The sequence below is a fragment of the Lucilia sericata genome, unplaced genomic scaffold (assembly GCF_015586225.1).
Source record: "Lucilia sericata isolate MDLA Ls3-8-SP2 unplaced genomic scaffold, ASM1558622v1 Contig001087F_arrow, whole genome shotgun sequence".
NCBI lineage: Eukaryota > Metazoa > Arthropoda > Insecta > Diptera > Calliphoridae > Lucilia > Lucilia sericata.
In genome coordinates this window covers 69,833-90,183 of record NW_023995062.1, presented here as the reverse complement: position 1 = coordinate 90,183, position 20,351 = coordinate 69,833, and the positions used below count along the sequence as shown (strand labels likewise).

The following is a 20,351-nucleotide window of genomic DNA, read 5'->3' as shown; positions in this document are numbered from 1 at the left end:
AAGTGTAAAAACAACACGTACACGAAAACCGAAGTAAGTCATCGTTGGCCATGTATGAAAGTGAGGTAAAGTATAAATCTGTTTAGTATTATTTAGTAAGTCTATCTATCTCTATATAAAAGCCCATTACTGCGGTGATAGATAAAGATAGATGATGATAGATAGAATGATCGATAGATAGTATCGATAGATAGATAGATAGATAGATCGATCGATAGCTATAGATCGATAGATCGATGCTAGCTAGATAGATAGATAGATCGATAGCTAGCTCGATCGAGCTCGATAGCTCGCTCTATCGCTCGTCTCGCTCTCTCGCTAGCTCGCTCGCTCGCTCGCTCGCTAGCTCGCTCGCTCGCTCGCTCGCTCGCTATCGCTCGATCGCTCGCTCGCTCGCTCGCTCGCTCGCTCGCTCGTCTCGCTCGCTCGCTCGCTCCTCGCTCGCTCGCTCGCTCGCTCGCTCGCTGCTCGCTCCTCGCTCGCTCGCTCGCTCGCTCGCTCCTCGCTCGCTCGCTCGCTCGCTCGCTCGCTCGCTCGCTCGCTCGCTCGCTCGCTCGCTCGCTCGCTCGCTCGCTCTCTCGCTCGCTCGCTCGCTCGCTCGCTCGCTCGCTCGCTCGCTTGCTCGCTCGCTCTCGCTCGCTCGCTCGCTCGCTCGCTGCTCGCTCGCTCTCTCGCTCGCTCGCTGCTCGCTCGCTCGTCGCTCGCTCGCTCGCTCGCTCGCTGCTGCTCGCTCGCTCGCTCGCTCGCTCGCTCGCTCGCTCGCTCTCTCGCTCGCTCGCTCGCGCGCTCGCTCGCTCGCTCTCGCTCGCTCTCTCTCGCTCGCTCGCTCGCTCGCTGCTCTCGCTCGCTCGCTCGCTCGCTCGCTCTCGCCGCTCGCTCGCTCGCTCGCTCGCTCGCTCGCTCGCTCGCTCGCTCGCTGGCTGGCTCGCTCGCTCGCTCTCTCGCTCGCTCGCTCGCTCCTCTCTCGCTCGCTCGCTCGCTCGCTCGCTCGCTCTCTCGCTCGCTCGCTCGCTCGCTCGCTCTCTCGCTCTCTCGCTCGCTCCCGCGTGTTCCGCGCCCCGTTCTCTCGCTTTTGTTCCTCCCGCCCGTTTTCTTCCTTTCTCTTTTGCGCCTCTGTCCTTTTTTGTTGTGGGCCTTTCATTTCTTCCCCGACATTTCAGTTTCGCCATTTCACCCCTGCCATTAGAACCTTTCCAGGTGCCTTTACCCGTCGAGAACTTACTTATTCGCATTTTGGTTTCATTAAGCTTTCTATTTCCTTGATCACAACATGATCATGATTATTATTGAAAATAACCTAAGATCTTAGAACTACAAAGATCTTAAAACTACAAAGTAAATAAAACAAAATTTAGAATATTTATTTAAGAAATTAACACCTAAGCAGTATTTACTTCTTAAAAAGTTAACAAGAATACAAAAATACATACAATTATTAATAATTTCTTTAAAAAGGCAAAACCATAGCCATATACTTTTTTTTATAAGAATTTATTTATTTTATTAGTTTTGCAATGAAAAGTTTTAAATATTAAATACTTGCTACATGTGACTATAAAAACTTTGTATTTAAATTGTTTAAATTATTATTAAGCTAAGAATAGGGGTTTTTTCCTTTTATTAACCTTAAACCGGGAGGAAAATTTAAGGAGTGTTTTTTTTCTGTAAAATAAAACTTTTTTAATTTTTATATTTATTTTGGTGTTTAAGGTGTTAATTAATAGCTCACTAGAGGGTTTAATGTCTGCTAGTTGTTAGCATATTACTCAGTAGATTTGACCAGAGTTGGACCATGTTTTTAGTGTAAGTGTGAAAGCTAATTAGTGTTAAACGGCAAGTGCTGGGCAAACTACTACGTTCTGCACGAGTTAATTTATATGTTTTTTTTTATTAACTACATAATTTTTAAATATTTTTTTTATATTTTTAAATTCCTCATTTTTTTCATCACTTATAAAACTAATTACTTTAAGCTTAAATCTAATTTACATCTATTATATAAAACTATAAAAGATTATTTCGAGTCCTTGATTACACTTTTGTAGATTTAACAACTAAAATTTGTCATTTTATGTTCTTTGGCCTTTAAACGTACCCATAAGCCTCCTGAAGCCCTTAAGGTTATACGAAATGTGGCCTCAAAATTTGTTTTTCCCGGCACTGGTAAAATATAATAACTGCGCAATAATCTAGAGATGACAGTTTTCATTTCCATAATAGCAAAACGATTGCCAATGCAATAGCGAGGCCCAGCACTGAAAGGCAAAAAGGCATAAGGATGTCTTTTTTTCCGCATTTTCGGGAGAAAAACGTTCTGGATCAAACTTCTTCCGGTTCAGGATAGATATGCTCCAAACGGTGGGTGGCATAGGGACAGATAAAAACATTACTACCCGCCGGCAAAGTGTATTTAGCCAAACGCACCTCTTCACCCAGTTTACGTGCTATTAAAGGAACACTAGGATATAAACGCAATGACTCCTTAATGCACATTTCCATATAACGCATGTCGCGTAAATCTTGCATTGTCGGTGCCCGTTGATCATCACCAAATATACGCTCTAACTCCTCAGCACATTTCTCTTGGCATTCTTCGTTTTGAGCCAATAAGAAAATGGTAAAGGCTACTGCTGCTCCCACAGAATCTTGACCGGCTAACATAAAAGTACATGCCTCATTGACTATATCTTCTTCGGTGAAATCAGGATTATTATCTGATATATCGATCATATAGTCCAGTAAACATTTCTTCTCTGTTTCATTATTGTTACTCTTCAGTTCACGTCGTTTGCAGATCATTTTCCTAGTGAATTCATGCAAACGTTTCTTTTGATTAAGTTCATCCGAGGCCAGTTTAGTCATGTGATAAACACTATCCCATAAGAGCCAAGGTTGCAGGAAACGTTGTGGTATCACCAGTTTTCCCCTGTAGACAAAGAAAAAGGCAAAATTAAGAAAATTTTATTAAGGAAATGGTTTAGTATTGAAAACTAAATACTTACTGCCTGAAAGGTGATTGTTCCATATCAATGTTATTCTTTTTCTTAACCGGCACTCCCAAAACCGCTTCTGGAATAAAAAGAGCATTTTAATCAAATTAACAAAATCCATATTCTTGTTTTCACCATAATAGTTCTAAGAAAACTTACCATTTAATATATCTACCACACAATTATTAACATATTTGGCAATATTTATTTCCTGCCCACCGATAACATCCAACGATTCATACAAAGCCTGTGAGGCATCTGCAAAGGTACCAATAAAACGTTCCAAAATACTTAAATGAAAGGTGGGTTGTATTAAACGTCTATGATTGTGCCATTTATCACCGCTGCTCGTAATCAAGCCATTGCCCAAGAAATTATGCATTAAACGATAGAAAAACACTTTATTGGTATGTTTTTTCGAAGATAAAATCAGTTGCAAATCATCTGGCTGAAGAACAACAAAAAATGGAAATAGTAAAACCCAAATGCGTACCAAAGAACCGTAGAGACTGAAGGCATTGGCGGCACGTTTGCGCATTACTGGAAATGAAATGGAGAAATATATTTTATTTTTTTTTTTTTTGTTGTAATTTATAATATATTTTTTGAAAATTTTCTATAAAAACGGAAAATTTCGTTAAATTTCTTTAAAAAAGAGAAAATTTGACAATTTTCTTTAAAAAAGAAAAAATTTCGATAATTTTCTTAAAAAAAAGAGAACATTTCGATAATTTTTTTTTTAAATAGAAAATTTCGATAATTTTATGAAAAAAAGGAGAAAATTTCTAAAACATTCTTTTAAAAAGGAGAGTAATTCGATAATTTTTTTAAAAAAAGATAAAATTTCAATAATCTAAAAAAAAGCGAAAATTTTGTTAGTTTTTCTTTAAAAAAGAGAAAATTTCGATAATTTTCTTTAAAAAAGGGAAGGAAAATTTTCTTTAAAAAAGAGAAAATGTCGATAATTTTTTGGAAAAAGAAATATAAAATTTCAATAATTTTTTAAAAAAATTTCAATAATTTTCTTTAAAAAAGAGAAAATTTCGATAATTTTTTCAAAAGAGAAAATTTCAATAATTTTTTTTAAAAAGAGAAAATTTCAATAATTTTTTTAAAAGTGAAAAATTTGATAATTTTCTTTAAAAATTAGAAAAAGTTAATATCTTTTTTAATAGAAAATTTCAATAATTTAAAAAAAGTGACAATTTCAATAATTTTCTTTAAAAAAAGAGACTAATTCGATAATTTTCTTTAAAAAGAGAATTTTTGTTAAAGAGAAAATTTCGATAATTATCTTCAGGTTAGGTTGTCACATAGCCAATGCAGCTTTACTTGGGTCCAAGACGTTCCAATTGAATATTCTACAATTCGGTTAGACCGCCAAAGTAGGTCTATTCAAGCGTCCGAATTCGGGTCTCTGCCAAGGCTGGACAATTACAGAGAAGATGAGATATAGTCTCTTCATACTCATTTTGACAACTCCTACAGAAGTCCTACAATCGGTCACGAGCAATAGAATAACAGTTCTCACTGATCTGTCTATTTATTGCAAGAAGTGGAACACTACAGAACTGATCGATTTCCAGTCCGCTAAGCGTGGTTCCAACTCTTGCCAAAGTGTCAGCAATATTATTGTCATACGTACTCCCGTGTCCCCTGACCTAAAAATTAGGGTGATGTTCGAATGTCTCACCATCTCGTTGAGAGACGTCTGGCATTCATGGACAATTCTAAATGTGGAAAACACACGAATTATATGGCTATCGTTATAAATTCCTATTAGATATCCGATAGTATGAAGATGCCATCACCAACACTTTTCGTCGTCTTGGATCCGTCTGTATACACACGGCAGCAATTGCTTGGCGGAAGAAGGGATTCTTGAGACTCCGTAGATATGTAATACAGGAATTGTCTTATTAGAAACTGTTCCGGAATGCAATAATCAAAAGCGTTTGTTTCGCGTGACCCATGGAACAGTTGTTCCACTTGCCAGTTAAGCTCAATCTGGCCGCAGTGGACAAGCCAATTTCTTGGCTAGAAGATCAACTGGAAGCCAGTTGAGCATAATAAACAACACCTTTGAAAAAGTTGTTCTAAGGGCACCGGTTATGAGAAGCCCATGACCTTTTCAAGGTGCTGCCTGATTGAAGCTTTTGCAAGCATATGTCACCAGACAACTACTTCATGCAACATTTATTGGTTTAAGTCAGTGAACATTTCTCGGGTTTATACCCCCGCATGATCCTATTGCCTTCCTGCAAATGACTTTAGATGCCCTAGATATCACATTAAGAGAAAATTTCGATAATTTCCTTAAAAAGAGAACATTTTATAATTTTCTTTAAAAAATACAGAAAATTTCGATAAATTTCTTTAAACAAGAAAAAATTTCGATTGATTCCTTTTAAAAAGAGAGATAATTTTGTTAAAAAACTTTAAAAAAGAGAAAATTTCGATAATTTTCCATAAAAAATGGAAAATTTCGAAAATTTTTAATGAAACATTTCGATAAAAATAGAGAATTACTTACAATCTTTTTCTTTGATTAACAAACAGTTGCCCAATATGGGTACGGGGGCAGGTCCTGAAAGTTTCAACGACAGAAACACTGTTTTCAAATAACCCCAGAAAGTATAAATAACAAATACTCCCAGTGAGAGAGTAAAAAAACTCCACAATTCTGATTGGGAGGCATTGTCAATCTGTAAAGAAATTAAAAAAAAGAAAAAAATTTCAAAAACAATGAAATAATTTTACAGTTTTATAAACCAAACGAATAGTTTGAGTGACAGATTTTACAAGTATTTTGTTATTATAAAGTAACAACATTTTCCTTTGGTTTATAGAAACTGTTAGTTATTTTTCCTATATTTCATATAAAACAGGTGTTAATAATACATTTATTTACTTAATAGTGTGAAGAGAAATATTTACATTTATTTATTGTTTCCTATTTATTTATTAAATAATAAACAATAAATTTTTAGTATAAAATTACTTGCAATATTTATATTTATTTATATATTTTTCAATAATTTTTAAATATGTCATTTATATATATGTCAACTTCTATGACCTTGAAACACTTGTATGTATTTCCTAAAACCTTTTGATAAACTTAAGACAAATGTTAACAATTTGTCAAATAGAAAGGAAGAATAAATAATATAAAATAATTAATTATTTTTGCACATGTCTTAACGTTTATTGTCAAAAATTAAGTCATTTCCCTGTTATGTTATTGTAACAATTGTATTTCATTTAACTCTTCACATTCATCTTCATTATAGTTAAATGTCAAATTAAAAAGAATAATAATAATAACAAAACGTATGTAGGTGATAGCTTTTAAATCATTAACATTTTTTTTGAAATAAAAAGCCATCTAAAGATGTCACGTATTTGTTAAATATTTACTTAAAAACTCCATTACAAAAAGTAAAACAAAGTTTTTTTATTTATAGTAATTGTTGCTATTTAATTTCATAAATTTTAATCTAATTTTATAATGAGTTTTTTAGAATTCTGAAGTTTAAAATTTGCTTCATTATGGGCAATATTTTTTAATCAAATTGCAATTTATTAGTTAATGTTCATTTACTTTAATTATTTTTATGGACTTCTTTTCTAAAAATATATAAAACAACCGACTTTTTATCAAAAAAGTTGAAGCCGACTATTTTGTTTTAAAAAAGTGGACTTTATATTGTAAAAAAAGTAAAATTATTCGATTTTGATGAAAATCAAAAAGAAGTCGAATTCAGGAATTCAAAAAGTAACATAGTCTAGTTTATAGTCTAAACCTATAGTCTAATCTATAGTGTAGCCTATAGTCTAATCTATAGTGTAGCCTATAGTCTAATCTATAGTCTAATCTATAGTGTAGCCTATAGTCTAATCTATAGTCTAGTCTATAGTCTAGTCAATAGTCTAGGTCTATAGTCTAGTCTATAGTCTAGTCTAGTCTATAGTCTAGTCTATAGTCTAGTCTATAGACTAGTCTATAGTCTAGTCTATAGTCTAGTCTAGTCTATAGTCTAGTCTAGTCTATAGTCTAGTCTAGTCTATAGTCTAGTCTATAGTCCAGTCTATAGCTAGTATAGTCTAGTCTATAGTCTAGTCTATAGTCTAGTCTATAGTCTAGTCTATAGTCTAGTCTATAGTTCTAGTCTAGTCTAGTCTAGTCTATAGTCTAGTCTATAGTCTAGTCTAGTCTATAGTCTAGTCTATAGTCTAGTCTATAGACTAGTCTATAGTCTAGTCTATAGTCTAGTCTATAGTCTAGTCTATAGTCTAGTCTAGTCTATAGTCTAGTCTATAGTCTAGTCTATAGACTAGTCTATAGTCTAGTCTATAGTCTAGTCTATAGTCTAGTCTATAGTCTAGTCTATAGTCTAGTCTATAGTCTAGTCTAGTCTATAGTCCAGTCTATAGTCTAGTCTATAGTCTAGTCTATAGTCTAGTCTATAGTCTAGTCTATAGTCTAGTCTATAGTCTAGTCTATAGTCTAGTCTATAGTCTAGTCTAGTCTATAGTCTAGTCTATAGTCTAGTCTATAGACTAGTCTATAGTCTAGTCTATAGTCTAGTCTAGTCTATAGTCTAGTCTATAGTCTAGTCTATAGACTAGTCTATAGTCTAGTCTATAGTCTAGTCTATAGTCTAGTCTATAGTCTAGTCTAGTCTAGTCTATAGTCTAGTCTATAGTCTAGTCTATAGTCTAGTCTAGTCTATAGTCTAATCTATAGTTAGCCTATAGTCTAATCTATAGTGTAGCCTATAGTCTACAGTCTATAGTCTACTATAGTCTACCTATAGTCTATCATAGTGTAGCCTATAGGTCGAATCTATAGTCTAGTCTATAGTCTAGTCAATAGTCTAGTCTATAGTCTAGTCTATAGTCTAGTCTATAGTCTAGTCATAGTCTTATAGTCTAGTCTATAGTCTAGTCTTAGACTAGTCTATTAGTCCTAGTCTATAGTCTAGTCTAGTCTATAGTCTATTCTAGTCTATAGTCTAGTCTAGTCTTGTCTAGTCTAGTCATAGTCAGTCTATAGTCTAGTCTATAGTCTAGTCTATAGTCCTAGTCTATAGTCTAGTCTATAGTCTAGTCTATAGTCTAGTCTATAGTCAGTCTATAGTCTAGTCTATAGTCTAGTCTATAGTCTAGTCTATAGTCTAGTCTATAGTCTAGTCTATAGTCTAGTCTATAGTCTAGTCTATAGTCTAGTCTATAGTCTAGTCTATAGTCTAGTCTATAGTCTAGTCTATAGTCTAGTCTAGTCTATAGTCTAGTCTATAGTCTAGTCTATAGACTAGTCTATAGTCTAGTCTATAGTCTAGTCTATAGTCTAGTCTAGTCTATAGTCTAGTCTATCTAGTCTATAGTCTAGTCTATAGTCTAGTCTATAGTCTAGTCTATAGTCTAGTCTAGTCTATAGTCCAGTCTATAGTCTAGTCTATAGTCTAGTCTATAGTCTAGTCTATAGTCTAGTCTATAGTCTAGTCTATAGTCTAGTCTATAGTCTAGTCTATAGTCTAGTCTATAGTCTAGTCTATAGTCTAGTCTATAGTCTAGTCTATAGTCTAGTCTATAGTCTAGTCTATAGTCTAGTCTAGTCTATAGTCTAGTCTATAGTCTAGTCTATAGACTAGTCTATAGTCTAGTCTATAGTCTAGTCTAGTCTATAGTCTAGTCTAGTCTATAGTCTAGTCTAGTCTATAGTCTAGTCTATAGTCCAGTCTATAGTCTAGTCTATAGTCTAGTCTAGTCTAGTCTATAGTCTAGTCTATAGTCTAGTCTATAGTCTAGTCTATAGTCTAGTCTATAGTCTAGTCTATAGTCTAGTCTATAGTCTAGTCTATAGTCTAGTCTATAGTCTAGTCTATAGTCTAGTCTATAGTCTAGTCTATAGTCTAGTCTATAGTCTAGTCTATAGTCTAGTCTATAGTCTAGTCTATAGTCTAGTCTATAGTCTAGTCTATAGTCTAGTCTATAGTCTAGTCTATAGTCTAGTCTATAGTCTAGTCTATAGTCTAGTCTATAGTCTAGTCTATAGTCTAGTCTATAGTCTAGTCTATAGTCTAGTCTATAGTCTAGTCTATAGTCCTATAGTCTAGTCTATAGTCTAGTCTATAGTCTAGTCTATAGTCTAGTCTATAGTCTAGTCTATAGTCTAGTCTATAGTCTAGTCTATAGTCTAGTCTATAGTCTAGTCTAGTCTAGTCTATAGTCTAGTCTATAGTCTAGTCTATAGTCTAGTCTATAGTCTAGTCTATAGTCTAGTCTATAGTCTAGTCTATAGTCTAGTCTAGTCTATAGTCTAGTCTAGTCTAGTCTATAGTCTAGTCTATAGTCTAGTCTATAGTCTAGTCTATAGTCTAGTCTATAGTCTAGTCTAGTCTAGTCTATAGTCTAGTCTATAGTCTAGTCTATAGTCTAGTCTATAGTCTAGTCTATAGTCTAGTCTATAGTCTAGTCTAGTCTATAGTCTAGTCTATAGTCTAGTCTATAGTCTAGTCTATAGTCTAGTCTATAGTCTAGTCTATAGTCTAGTCTATAGTCTAGTCTATAGTCTAGTCTATAGTCTAGTCTATAGTCTAGTCTATAGTCTAGTCTATAGTCTAGTCTATAGTCTAGTCTATAGTATAGTCTATAGTCTAGTCTATAGTCTAGTCTAGTCTATAGTCTAGTCTATAGTCTAGTCTATAGTCTAGTCTAGTCTATAGTCTAGTCTAGTCTAGTCTAGTCTATAGTCTAGTCTAGTCTAGTCTATAGTCTAGTCTATAGTCTAGTCTATAGTCTAGTCTATAGTCTAGTCTATAGTCTAGTCTATAGTCTAGTCTATAGTCTAGTCTATAGTCTAGTCTATAGTCTAGTCTATAGTCTAGTCTATAGTCTAGTCTATAGTCTAGTCTATAGTCTAGTCTATAGTCTAGTCTATAGTCTAGTCTATAGTCTAGTCTATAGTCTAGTCTATAGTCTAGTCTATAGTCTAGTCTATAGTCTAGTCTATAGTCTAGTCTATAGTCTAGTCTATAGTCTAGTCTATAGTCTAGTCTATAGTCTAGTCTATAGTCTAGTCTATAGTCTAGTCTATAGTCTAGTCTATAGTCTAGTCTATAGTCTAGTCTATAGTCTAGTCTATAGTCTAGTCTATAGTCTAGTCTATAGTCTAGTCTATAGTCTAGTCTATAGTCTAGTCTATAGTCTAGTCTATAGTCTAGTCTATAGTCTAGTCTATAGTCTAGTCTATAGTCTAGTCTATAGTCTAGTCTATAGTCTAGTCTATAGTCTAGTCTATAGTCTAGTCTATAGTCTAGTCTATAGTCTAGTCTATAGTCTAGTCTATAGTCTAGTCTATAGTCTAGTCTAGTCTATAGTCTAGTCTATAGTCTAGTCTATAGTCTAGTCTAGTCTATAGTCTAGTCTAGTCTATAGTCTAGTCTAGTCTATAGTCTAGTCTAGTCTATAGCTAGTCTAGTCTATAGTCTAGTCTATAGTCTAGTCTATAGTCTAGTCTATAGTCTAGTCTATAGTCTAGTCTATAGTTTAGTCTATAGTCTAGTCTATAGTCTAGTCTATAGTCTAGTCTATAGTCTAGTCTATAGTCTAGTCTATAGTCTAGTCTATAGTCTAGTCTATAGTCTAGTCTATAGTCTAGTCTATAGTCTAGTCTATAGTCTAGTCTATAGTCTAGTCTATAGTCTAGTCTATAGTCTAGTCTATAGTCTAGTCTATAGTCTAGTCTATAGTCTAGTATAGTCTAGTCTATAGTCTAGTCTATAGTCTAGTCTATAGTCTAGTCTATAGTCTAGTCTATAGTCTAGTCTATAGTCTAGTCTATAGTCTAGTCTATAGTCTAGTCTATAGTCTAGTCTATAGTCTAGTCTATAGTCTAGTCTAGTCTATAGTCTAGTCTATAGTCTAGTCTATAGTCTAGTCTATAGTCTAGTCTATAGTCTAGTCTATAGTCTAGTCTATAGTCTAGTCTATAGTCTAGTCTATAGTCTAGTCTATAGTCTAGTCTATAGTCTAGTCTATAGTCTAGTCTATAGTCTAGTCTATAGTCTAGTCTATAGTCTAGTCTATAGTCTAGTCTATAGTCTAGTCTATAGTCTAGTCTATAGTCTAGTCTATAGTCTAGTCTATAGTCTAGTCTATAGTCTAGTCTATAGTCTAGTCTATAGTCTAGTCTATAGTCTAGTCTATAGTCTAGTCTATAGTCTAGTCTATAGTCTAGTCTATAGTCTAGTCTATAGTCTAGTCTATAGTCTAGTCTATAGTCTAGTCTATAGTCTAGTCTATAGTCTAGTCTATAGTCTAGTCTATAGGTCTAGTCTATAGTCTAGTCTATAGTCTAGTCTATAGTTTAGTCTATAGTCTAGTCTATAGTCTAGTCTATAGTCTTGTCTATAGTCTAGTCTATAGTCTAGTCTATAGTCTAGTCTATAGTCTATTCTATAGTCCAGTGCTGCCTTTTCAGAGGTAGGACTAATAAATTAATTTAGCTTTTAATTGGTTAAAAAAAAAAACATTAAAAAGAGAAAGCAAATGAAAGAGTTTTAAAAAATTTAACGAATATAAAAGAGAATGGGTCAACGTCGTATTAAATTTAAAGGAAGCCAAAAATACAAAAAACAAAATATGTAAGATATGCAATTAACGATTTTAATAAATTCGACCGGTTTTAAGTGTAATTTTCAAAAAAAAAACGAATATTCTGGAATTAGAAAGGGGTTACGAAGGGGGTAGAAGTAATATTGATTGTTGTTAAACAGTAATTATATATTTTATTACAAATATTATATATATATTTTTTTCAAAATCTTTCACTCCTTTTATGGAATACCGGTTTAAAAACTGTACTAGGGTACTTTTTAGAAGCCTATCCATCTTAAAAAACAAGTCAATTCAGATATCAAATTTACTTATATTTATAACTTGTCCAAAAATTGCGTCTAAAAATTTGGTGTTTTTAGAAAATTTGAAATTTTAAGACGTAAAAATTGTATCTACATATATTTGGTACTTTTATAAAAAAATCTATAAATTTTTAATTATAGACTTTATTTACGATATTGGAAGTTTTTGCTTTTTGAGCAAATCTATGTTAATCTGTGATATAAAATATTTAAAATTTTGAAATTGTACTGTTATAAAAAGTGTGTTTTTGACCGAAAGGGGAAATATGGTACTTTTCACACATTGTTGCACATTTTCATCCTTCTCAAGATATTTTTTATTTTAAAAATATTAGTAAAGACCCATGGATTTAAACAGCGGCCTGATTGACTGACAATCTACAAAGGAGAACTTTTTTGGTACTTTTTTGAATTTTCTTTAGAATTGAAACTAGAAACATGAAATTAAAATTGAATGAAAGTCTGTAATTGGAAACTTTTTGGTACGTTTTTTCGCAAGGTCCTAATCGAATGAAAGTCTATAACAGGAGACCTGTCGGTACTTTTTCGCCTCCAAACGTAACTTTTTGAATTGTTTATATTATATGAAGAATACAATCTACAATATATTTATAAACTGAGAATCTATAAGAAGGAACTTCTTGGTAAATTTTCGATCTTCAAATAGATCTTTTTGAATTTTCTATAATATGGAACTAAAATATATCGTGACCCTATATTCAAAAAGTGCGAACTCAATTTTGGGCAAAGTGAGTTTTTGATGCAAAAGGATTCCTCAATGCATGATCCACGTCTGGTATAAATTTGAAACCAAAAAAGTAATTTTTGCACTTTTAACAACAATTTTTGTTAATATGCTATCTCAAAGTTAAATTTTTATTGAAGAAAATAAGTGCTAACTTCCATACAAATTTTAAAAAATTTTTTAAAACTTCAAATTTATTTAAAATTTATTTTGTATATTAACAAGATGAACATGCTGAACACAAAACAGGTGAAGATTAATAAATTTAATGTATAGTTTTTAAGATATTATCATTTATATATTTGTATATAAAGCCAGTTTTAGACTTTAAATAATGTTTTTCCGAAAAATGTAAAGTTATTTCAGAAATCGTTTATAACATTAAGATCTATAATATTCTATGGTTGCAATTTATAATTTTTATTATAAAAAAGTCTTTAAATGTGCAAATTATGGAATATTATTCAAAAAATATTGGTACTTTTTATATTCAAAAACGTTTCATAATTTAAAATATTTGTACTGAGAATAAGGAATAGTAAACAAGCAGATATGCCATGAGTTTTTCTACTTAAATGGTGTAAATACATCTTATTGGACTTATTGGTTTGACTTATATCCCTTTAAAAAAAAAAAAAAAAAAACATTTCATAAAATTATAAAATAACGCATATTATTAGAAGAAATTTTTGTTCTATTCTTTGAACAAAACATGCTAACTTAGAACAAATATTTATTTTTTGTCGACCAAAAAGTGCTATCTTAAATAAGTCGCTAAAATGTGCAAAATATTAAAATTTTTTTATAGGTAAGAATTAGTAAGTATGTTAAAAACGTATTATGGAAGAAATATTCTCTTTTAGTGCAATATTTCACGAATTAAATAGTTTTTTTGCTTTCCTGAAAACTAGACTTTATTGATTTAGCACTTTTTGAATATAGGGTAACGATATACAATTTAACATGTAAGCGATTGATATTCTATAAAGAAAAGTTTTTGGTACATTTTCGTTCATTAAATGTTAATTTTTAAATTTTATATAAAACAAAATCTAGAAACATTTAATCGAACCTTAAACGGTCCAATTAAATAAGAATCTATAAAAGGTAACTTTTTGATACTTTTTCGTTCATCAAAATTTCTATAATATTGAACCTAAGAACATCAAATTAAACATGCAGGGACCCGAGTCAATAAGAATCTTTAAAAGGGAACTTTTTGGTACTATTTCGTCCTTCAAATGGTACTTTTCGACTTTTCTATAATATTGAAACTAAGCACAAACAATTTTAACATGCGGGGATTTGATTGAATAAGAATTTATAAAAGAAAACTTTTTTGATACTTTTTCTTTCTACAAATGGCACTTTTTAAATTTTTCCTTCTTCAAATTGTACTTTTAGAATTTTCTTATAACATTGAACCTAAAACCGGGAAATTTTAACATGCAGGGAGCTGATTGAATAAGACTTTATAAAGGAAAACTTTTTGGTACTTTTTCTTTCTACAAATGGTACTTTTTTAACGTTTTCCTTCTTCAAATTGTACTTTTTGAATTTTTTAATAACATTGAACCTTAAAAACGGAAAAATTTAACATGCAGGAAGCTGATTGAATATGATTTTATAAAAGAAAACTTTTTGGTACTTTTTTGTTTTTCAAACGATACCTTTTTTAACTTTTTCCTTCTTCAAATGTTACTTTTTGAATTTTCTTATAACATTGAACCTAAAAACGGAAAAATTTAACATGCAGGAACCTGATTGATTAAGAATTTATAAAAAAAACTTTTTAGTACTTTTCGTTCTACAAATGGTACTTTTTTTAACATTTTCCTTCTTCAAATAGTACTTTTTGAATTTTCTTATAACATTGAACTTAAAAATATAAAATTTAACACGAAGGGACCTAATTTGAATAAGACTTTATAAAAGAAAACTTTTTTGTACTCTTTCGTTCTACAAATGGTACTTTTTTTAACATTCTATAATATTGGATATAAAAACTTGTTGGTACTTTTTGAATATTCTAAAATATTGAGCCTATTAACATAAAATTTAACATGTAGGGTTTTAAATTAAATGAAAATCTTTTAAAACTAACTTTTTGGTACTTTTTCATTCTGCAAATAGTACTTTTTGAATATTCTATATTCTATATATATTTAAATTTGAAACCAAGTGACAACAGTTTATATTTATCTTAAGTAACTTTTGCATATGTTTGTTTTAATCCTGTGATATATAATAATTAAACTCATAACTTTCTTATCAAAATTTTGATTCTAAATTCTTGATTCTTGATATTAAAAATCGCAATTCATTTGTTTAAATAGAATAAAAAAAGAGACAATGACCTGAAATGAGTTTTTGTTTTGCCAAAAATGTACCCAATAATTAGTTACTTTCAAGGTAATAATACTTAAATACACACAAATATTAGATGTGAACACAGTTTGGTTTATAGACAATTTATTTTCAATATTGTCCTATAGACGAGTCCACTTATAGATTTAATAATATATAGATATGATATATTAGTGGATTAACTTGTGGTAACTTATGCTTGTATATTATTTTGTTAATCATAAAGTTTTTTTTTTTGTATTTAAAGCTTCCGCTCCTATTTAATAATATTTTCAATATTTAGTTTTGAAATTAACACTTTAACACTAATTAAAATAATGATTACGTTGAGTTTTTTCTTTTAATTTTTTTATATTTTTATGAATACTTTTTAGTCATAGATTTTGTATAATAGTTATTTTTATATATTTTTTAAATTTTTTAGATATTTTTTATATAAATAAAATTTACATTTTACATCTATTTCGGGGGAGTGTTATGGGAAAAACTATTTTTTTCTTTAAATTTTTATAGATGTTAATTTATTAATTGCTTTTTTTATGATACTTATTAAATTTTTTATTAATTTTAGCACTTTTTTTAAGTTTTCTTAAGAAAAACTCACCACTTTTTGTATAAACATTTTTAATTTAAAAGTTTTTTTAATATTTAATAATAAAACCGTTAAACAGTTCTTTTAAACATAAATAATAATATATATATTTTTTTATTTGTAACAATTTTTTATCCGTTTAGTCAACGCCCGTTAATAGTTAAAATCGAAATGTTATCTTCTAAACCTTAACACTTGTATTTATAAATGTTTAAGTTTTTCAATATTCGGGTTTTGTACGATTTTGAAAAAAGGGTACTTACTCTCTCTTGGGTACTTTATACTAAATGATCATCATGTATGTACATTATGATCATTTTAATGTTAGTTGTAGTAGTAGTGGTAGTAGTTAGTGTGTTTATTTAGACATTTGCTAGGGAGCGGTAGCAGCAACAACAATTCATTAGTTCATTTGTTTAATCGATCTAACGTGTGTACTCGATATGTGTCAATTGATCTATAGATCTTAGTTTTGAATACATGCGTATTTATGGGTGAATGTGTGTAAGAGTTTATGTTTTCGAACCGTCCTCGCTTTGGAGGAGTATGATTTTACGTGATTTTTTTCTTCTTAACGCTAGAATTGTGTGATGAAATGATAGCGTTGGTACTTTGTTTAGTTTTTTAAGAAATAAAGATAAAAAGTACCATTTAAAGAATGAAAAAGTATCAAAAATCACAAAACATTAAAAAGTTTCATTTGATAAAAGAAAAAGTACCAAAAGTTGATTTATAGACTAGACTATAGACTAGACTATAGACTAGACTATAGACTGGACTATAGACTAGACTATAGACTAGACTATAGACTAGACTATAGACTAGACTATAGACTAGACTATAGACTGGACTATAGACTAGACTATAGACTAGACTATAGACTGGACTATAGACTAGACTATAGACTAGACTATAGACTAGACTATAGACTAGACTATAGACTAGACTATAGACTAGACTATAGACTAGACTATAGACTAGACTATAGACTAGACTATAGACTAGACTATAGACTAGACTATAGACTAGACTATAGACTAGACTATAGACTAGACTATAGACTAGACTATAGACTAGACTATAGACTAGACTTTAGACTAGAATATAGACTAGACTATAGACTAGACTATATACTAGACTATAGACTAGACTATAGACTAGACTATAGACTAGACTATAGACTAGACTATAGACTAGACTATAGACTAGACTATAGACTAGACTATAGACTAGACTATAGACTAGACTATAGACTAGACTATAGGCTAGACTATAGACTAGACTATAGACTAGACTATAGACTAGACTTTAGACTAGACTATAGACTAGACTTTAGACTAGACTATAGACTAGACTATAGACTAGACTATAGACTAGACTTTAGACTAGACTATAGACTAGACTATAGACTAGACTATAGACTAGACTATAGACTAGACTATAGACTAGACTATAGACTAAACTATAGACTAGACTATAGACTAGACTATAGACTAGACTATAGACTAGACTATAGACTAGACTATAGACTAGACTATAGACTAGACTATAGACTAGACTATAGACTAGACTATAGACTAGACTATAGACTAGACTATAGACTAGACTATAGACTAGTAGCAGTAGTAGTTAGTGTGTTTATTTAGACATTTGCTAGGGAGCGGTAGCAGCAACAACAATTCATTAGTTCATTTGTTTAATCGATCTAACGTGTGTACTCGATATGTGTCAATTGATCTATAGATCTTAGTTTTGAATACATGCGTATTTATGGGTGAATGTGTGTAAGCGTTTATGTTATCGAACCGTCCTCGCTTTGGAGGAGTATGATTTTACGTGATTTTTTTCTTCTTAACGCTAGAATTGTGTGATGAAATGATAGCGTTGGTACTTTGTTGGTACACACTATAGACTAGACTATAGACTAGACTATAGACTAGACTATAGACTAGACTATAGACTAGACTATAGACTAGAACTATAGACTAGACTATAGACTAGACTATAGACTAGACTATAGACTAGACTATAGACTAGACTATAGACTAGACTATAGACTAGACTATACTAGACTATAGACTAGACTATAGACTAGACTATAGACTAGACTATAGACTAGACTATAGACTAGACTATAGACTAGACTATAGACTAGACTATAGACTAGACTATAGACTAGACTATAGACTATAGACTATAGACTAGACTATAGACTAGACTATAGACTAGACTATAGACTAGACTATATTTTGTAAACAAATTCTTGCAAATCTTCCTTATTTGGCAACGATTTATTAACAATAATAATATGTTTCCTTAGATCACTGTTATTTGCCGCTAAAAATTTATAGAAATCATAAATACGTAATTTTTTAATTTGTTTAATTCACACAATTAATTTTAAGAATTATTAACACATTAATTTCGTTACAAATTTTTATTCAATAATAAATATTTTGAAATTTGCCTTGTTTTTGAAATATTTTGTTTATTACACAGTTGGCAAATATAAATGTCTAGTAAAACATTTACATCACATTTTTAATTGACATTTTTTCCCTAATATTGATTTTATGCAATTTTTGCTAAACAAATATTTGCGCAAATTTTTAGACAAGTACCGCTTGGTTAACTTAGAAATTATTCAAAATGAATACCTAATAGAAAATTTGATTATCCAAAAGTTTCGCATTTACGACTTTTAAACTATCGACTTGTTTGTCGAAAAAAGTCGAATAATCGTTTTTTTAAATATATGTAGAATAAGCGATTATGTACATAAAAGTTAAGATTAAAACTATTATGAAAAGTCCTCTATTTCAAAACCTTTTCAAAGTTCATTTTGACACTAAAAGTCAAATTGTCAATAACTTTTTTTAAAACATACTCTCTGGCTACGTACATACTACATACATACATACGTTCAGTAGTTTTTGTTTTCACTTCAACAAATCGATTACTAAATAAATACTAAGTAAGTTATTTACTTATTTACGTTTTATTATTATTATTATTGTTTAATATTTGCCAACTTACAAGTGTTCTAAACGAAGTGTAACTTTTATTGCTAATTAGCATATGATTTCAAATATTTTCGTATTGAAAACAAAAGTTAAAAAAAAAATTGCAATCTATTTACTTGTAAACGCATTAAACCGCAAGTAAAAACTCATTAAATAAACGTTAAGTTTGTGGGAAAGCAGTTTTGATTTGCAAGTAAAGAAATTTGTTAAAATTTCAAAAAATTTGTTAAAAATTGCAGCGAATATTCCAGAAATTCAACTTATGCCCAGTGTTCTAAGTGTGAAAAGATATGTAACTTCTTCCAACATTAAACTAAAGTTCAACGTCTTTACACTTTAGTTTACTTAGTTACACTTAAGTAACCTTTAATTCTATTTTATATTACTTGTAACGTAACAGGTAATCAGTTGCTTACTGCTTTTTTGAGTTCGTATTACTGAAAACTAACTTAAAGTGTATATGACCACCTTTTAAACTAAAGGGCAATTAAAAACTCATGATAATAAGGCCGTTACTTGAAAAAAACTATTGCCTACATTAGGGAGTTAAAAAAAAACGATACACTTAACCCTCTTTTATAGGTAGATATGTAGATAGATAGATAGATAGATAGATAGATAGATAGATAGATAGATAGATAGATGATATAGATGATGATAGATAGATAGATAGATGAGATAGATAGATAGATAGATAGATAGATAGATAGATAGATAGATAGCTAGATAGATAGATAGATAGATCGATAGCTCGATCGCTCGATGCTCTCCTAGCTCGCTAGATCGCTCGATCGCTCGCTCTCTCGCTCTCCTATCGCTCTCGCTCGCTCGCTGCTAGCTCGCTCGATCGCTCTCTCTCTCTCTCTCGCTCGCTCGCTCGCTCGCTCGCTCGCTCGCTCGCTCGCTCGCTCGCTCGCTCTCTCTCTCGCTCGCTCGCTCGCTCGCTCGCTCCTCGCTCGCTCGCTCGCTCTCTCGCTCGCTCGCTCGCTCGCTCGCTCGCTCGCTCGCTCGCTCGCTCGCTCGCTCGCTCGCTCGCTCGCTCGCTCGCTCGCTCGCTCGCTCGCGCTGCTCGCTCGCTCGCTCGCTCGCTCGCTCGCTCGCTCGCTCGCTCGCTCGCTCGCTCGCTCGCTCGCTCGCTCGCTCGCTCGCTCGCTCGCTCGCTCGCTCGCTCTCTCGCTCGCTCTCTCGCTCGCGCTGCTCGCTCGCTCGCTCGCTCGCTCGCTCGCTCGCTCGCTCGCTCGCTCGCTCGCTCGCTCGCTCGCTCGCTCGCTCGCTCTCTCGCTCGCTCGCTCGCTCGCTCGCTCGCTCGCTCGCTCGTCTCGCTCGCTCGCTCGCTCGCTCGCTCGCTCGCTCGCTCGCTCGCTCGCTCGCTGCTCGCTCGCTCCTCGCTCTCTCGCTCTGCTGTCGCTCGCTCGCTCGCTCGCTCGCTCGTCCTCGCTCGCTCGCTCGCTCGCTCGCTCGCTCGCTCGCTCTCTCTCGCTCGCTCGCTCGCTCGCTCGCTCGCTCGCTCGCTCGCTCGCTCGCTCGCTCGCTCGCTCGCTCGCTCGCTCGCTCGCTCGCTCGCTCGCTCGCTGCTCGCTCTCGCTCGCTCGCTCGCTCGCTCGCTCTCTGATAGATAGATAGATAGATAGATAGATAGATAGATAGATAGATAGATAGATAGATAGATAGATAGATAGATAGATAGATAGATAGATAGATAGATAG

At 32.6% G+C, this 20,351-nt stretch overlaps 1 protein-coding gene across 1 annotated transcript; it reads right to left on the bottom strand.

Moving 5' to 3' along the window:
• Positions 1–1,476: 1,476 nt before the first annotated feature.
• Positions 1,477–15,779, bottom strand: LOC119609928 (probable cytochrome P450 4aa1). The gene is given in 7 exon segments (XM_037964963.1): positions 1,477–2,287; positions 2,289–2,327; positions 2,329–2,926; positions 3,003–3,069; positions 3,150–3,530; positions 5,524–5,695; positions 15,634–15,779. Coding segments are annotated over 7 exon segments (1,515 nt in total). The 5' UTR covers positions 15,652–15,779; the 3' UTR covers positions 1,477–2,047.
• Positions 15,780–20,351: the final 4,572 nt, after the last annotated feature.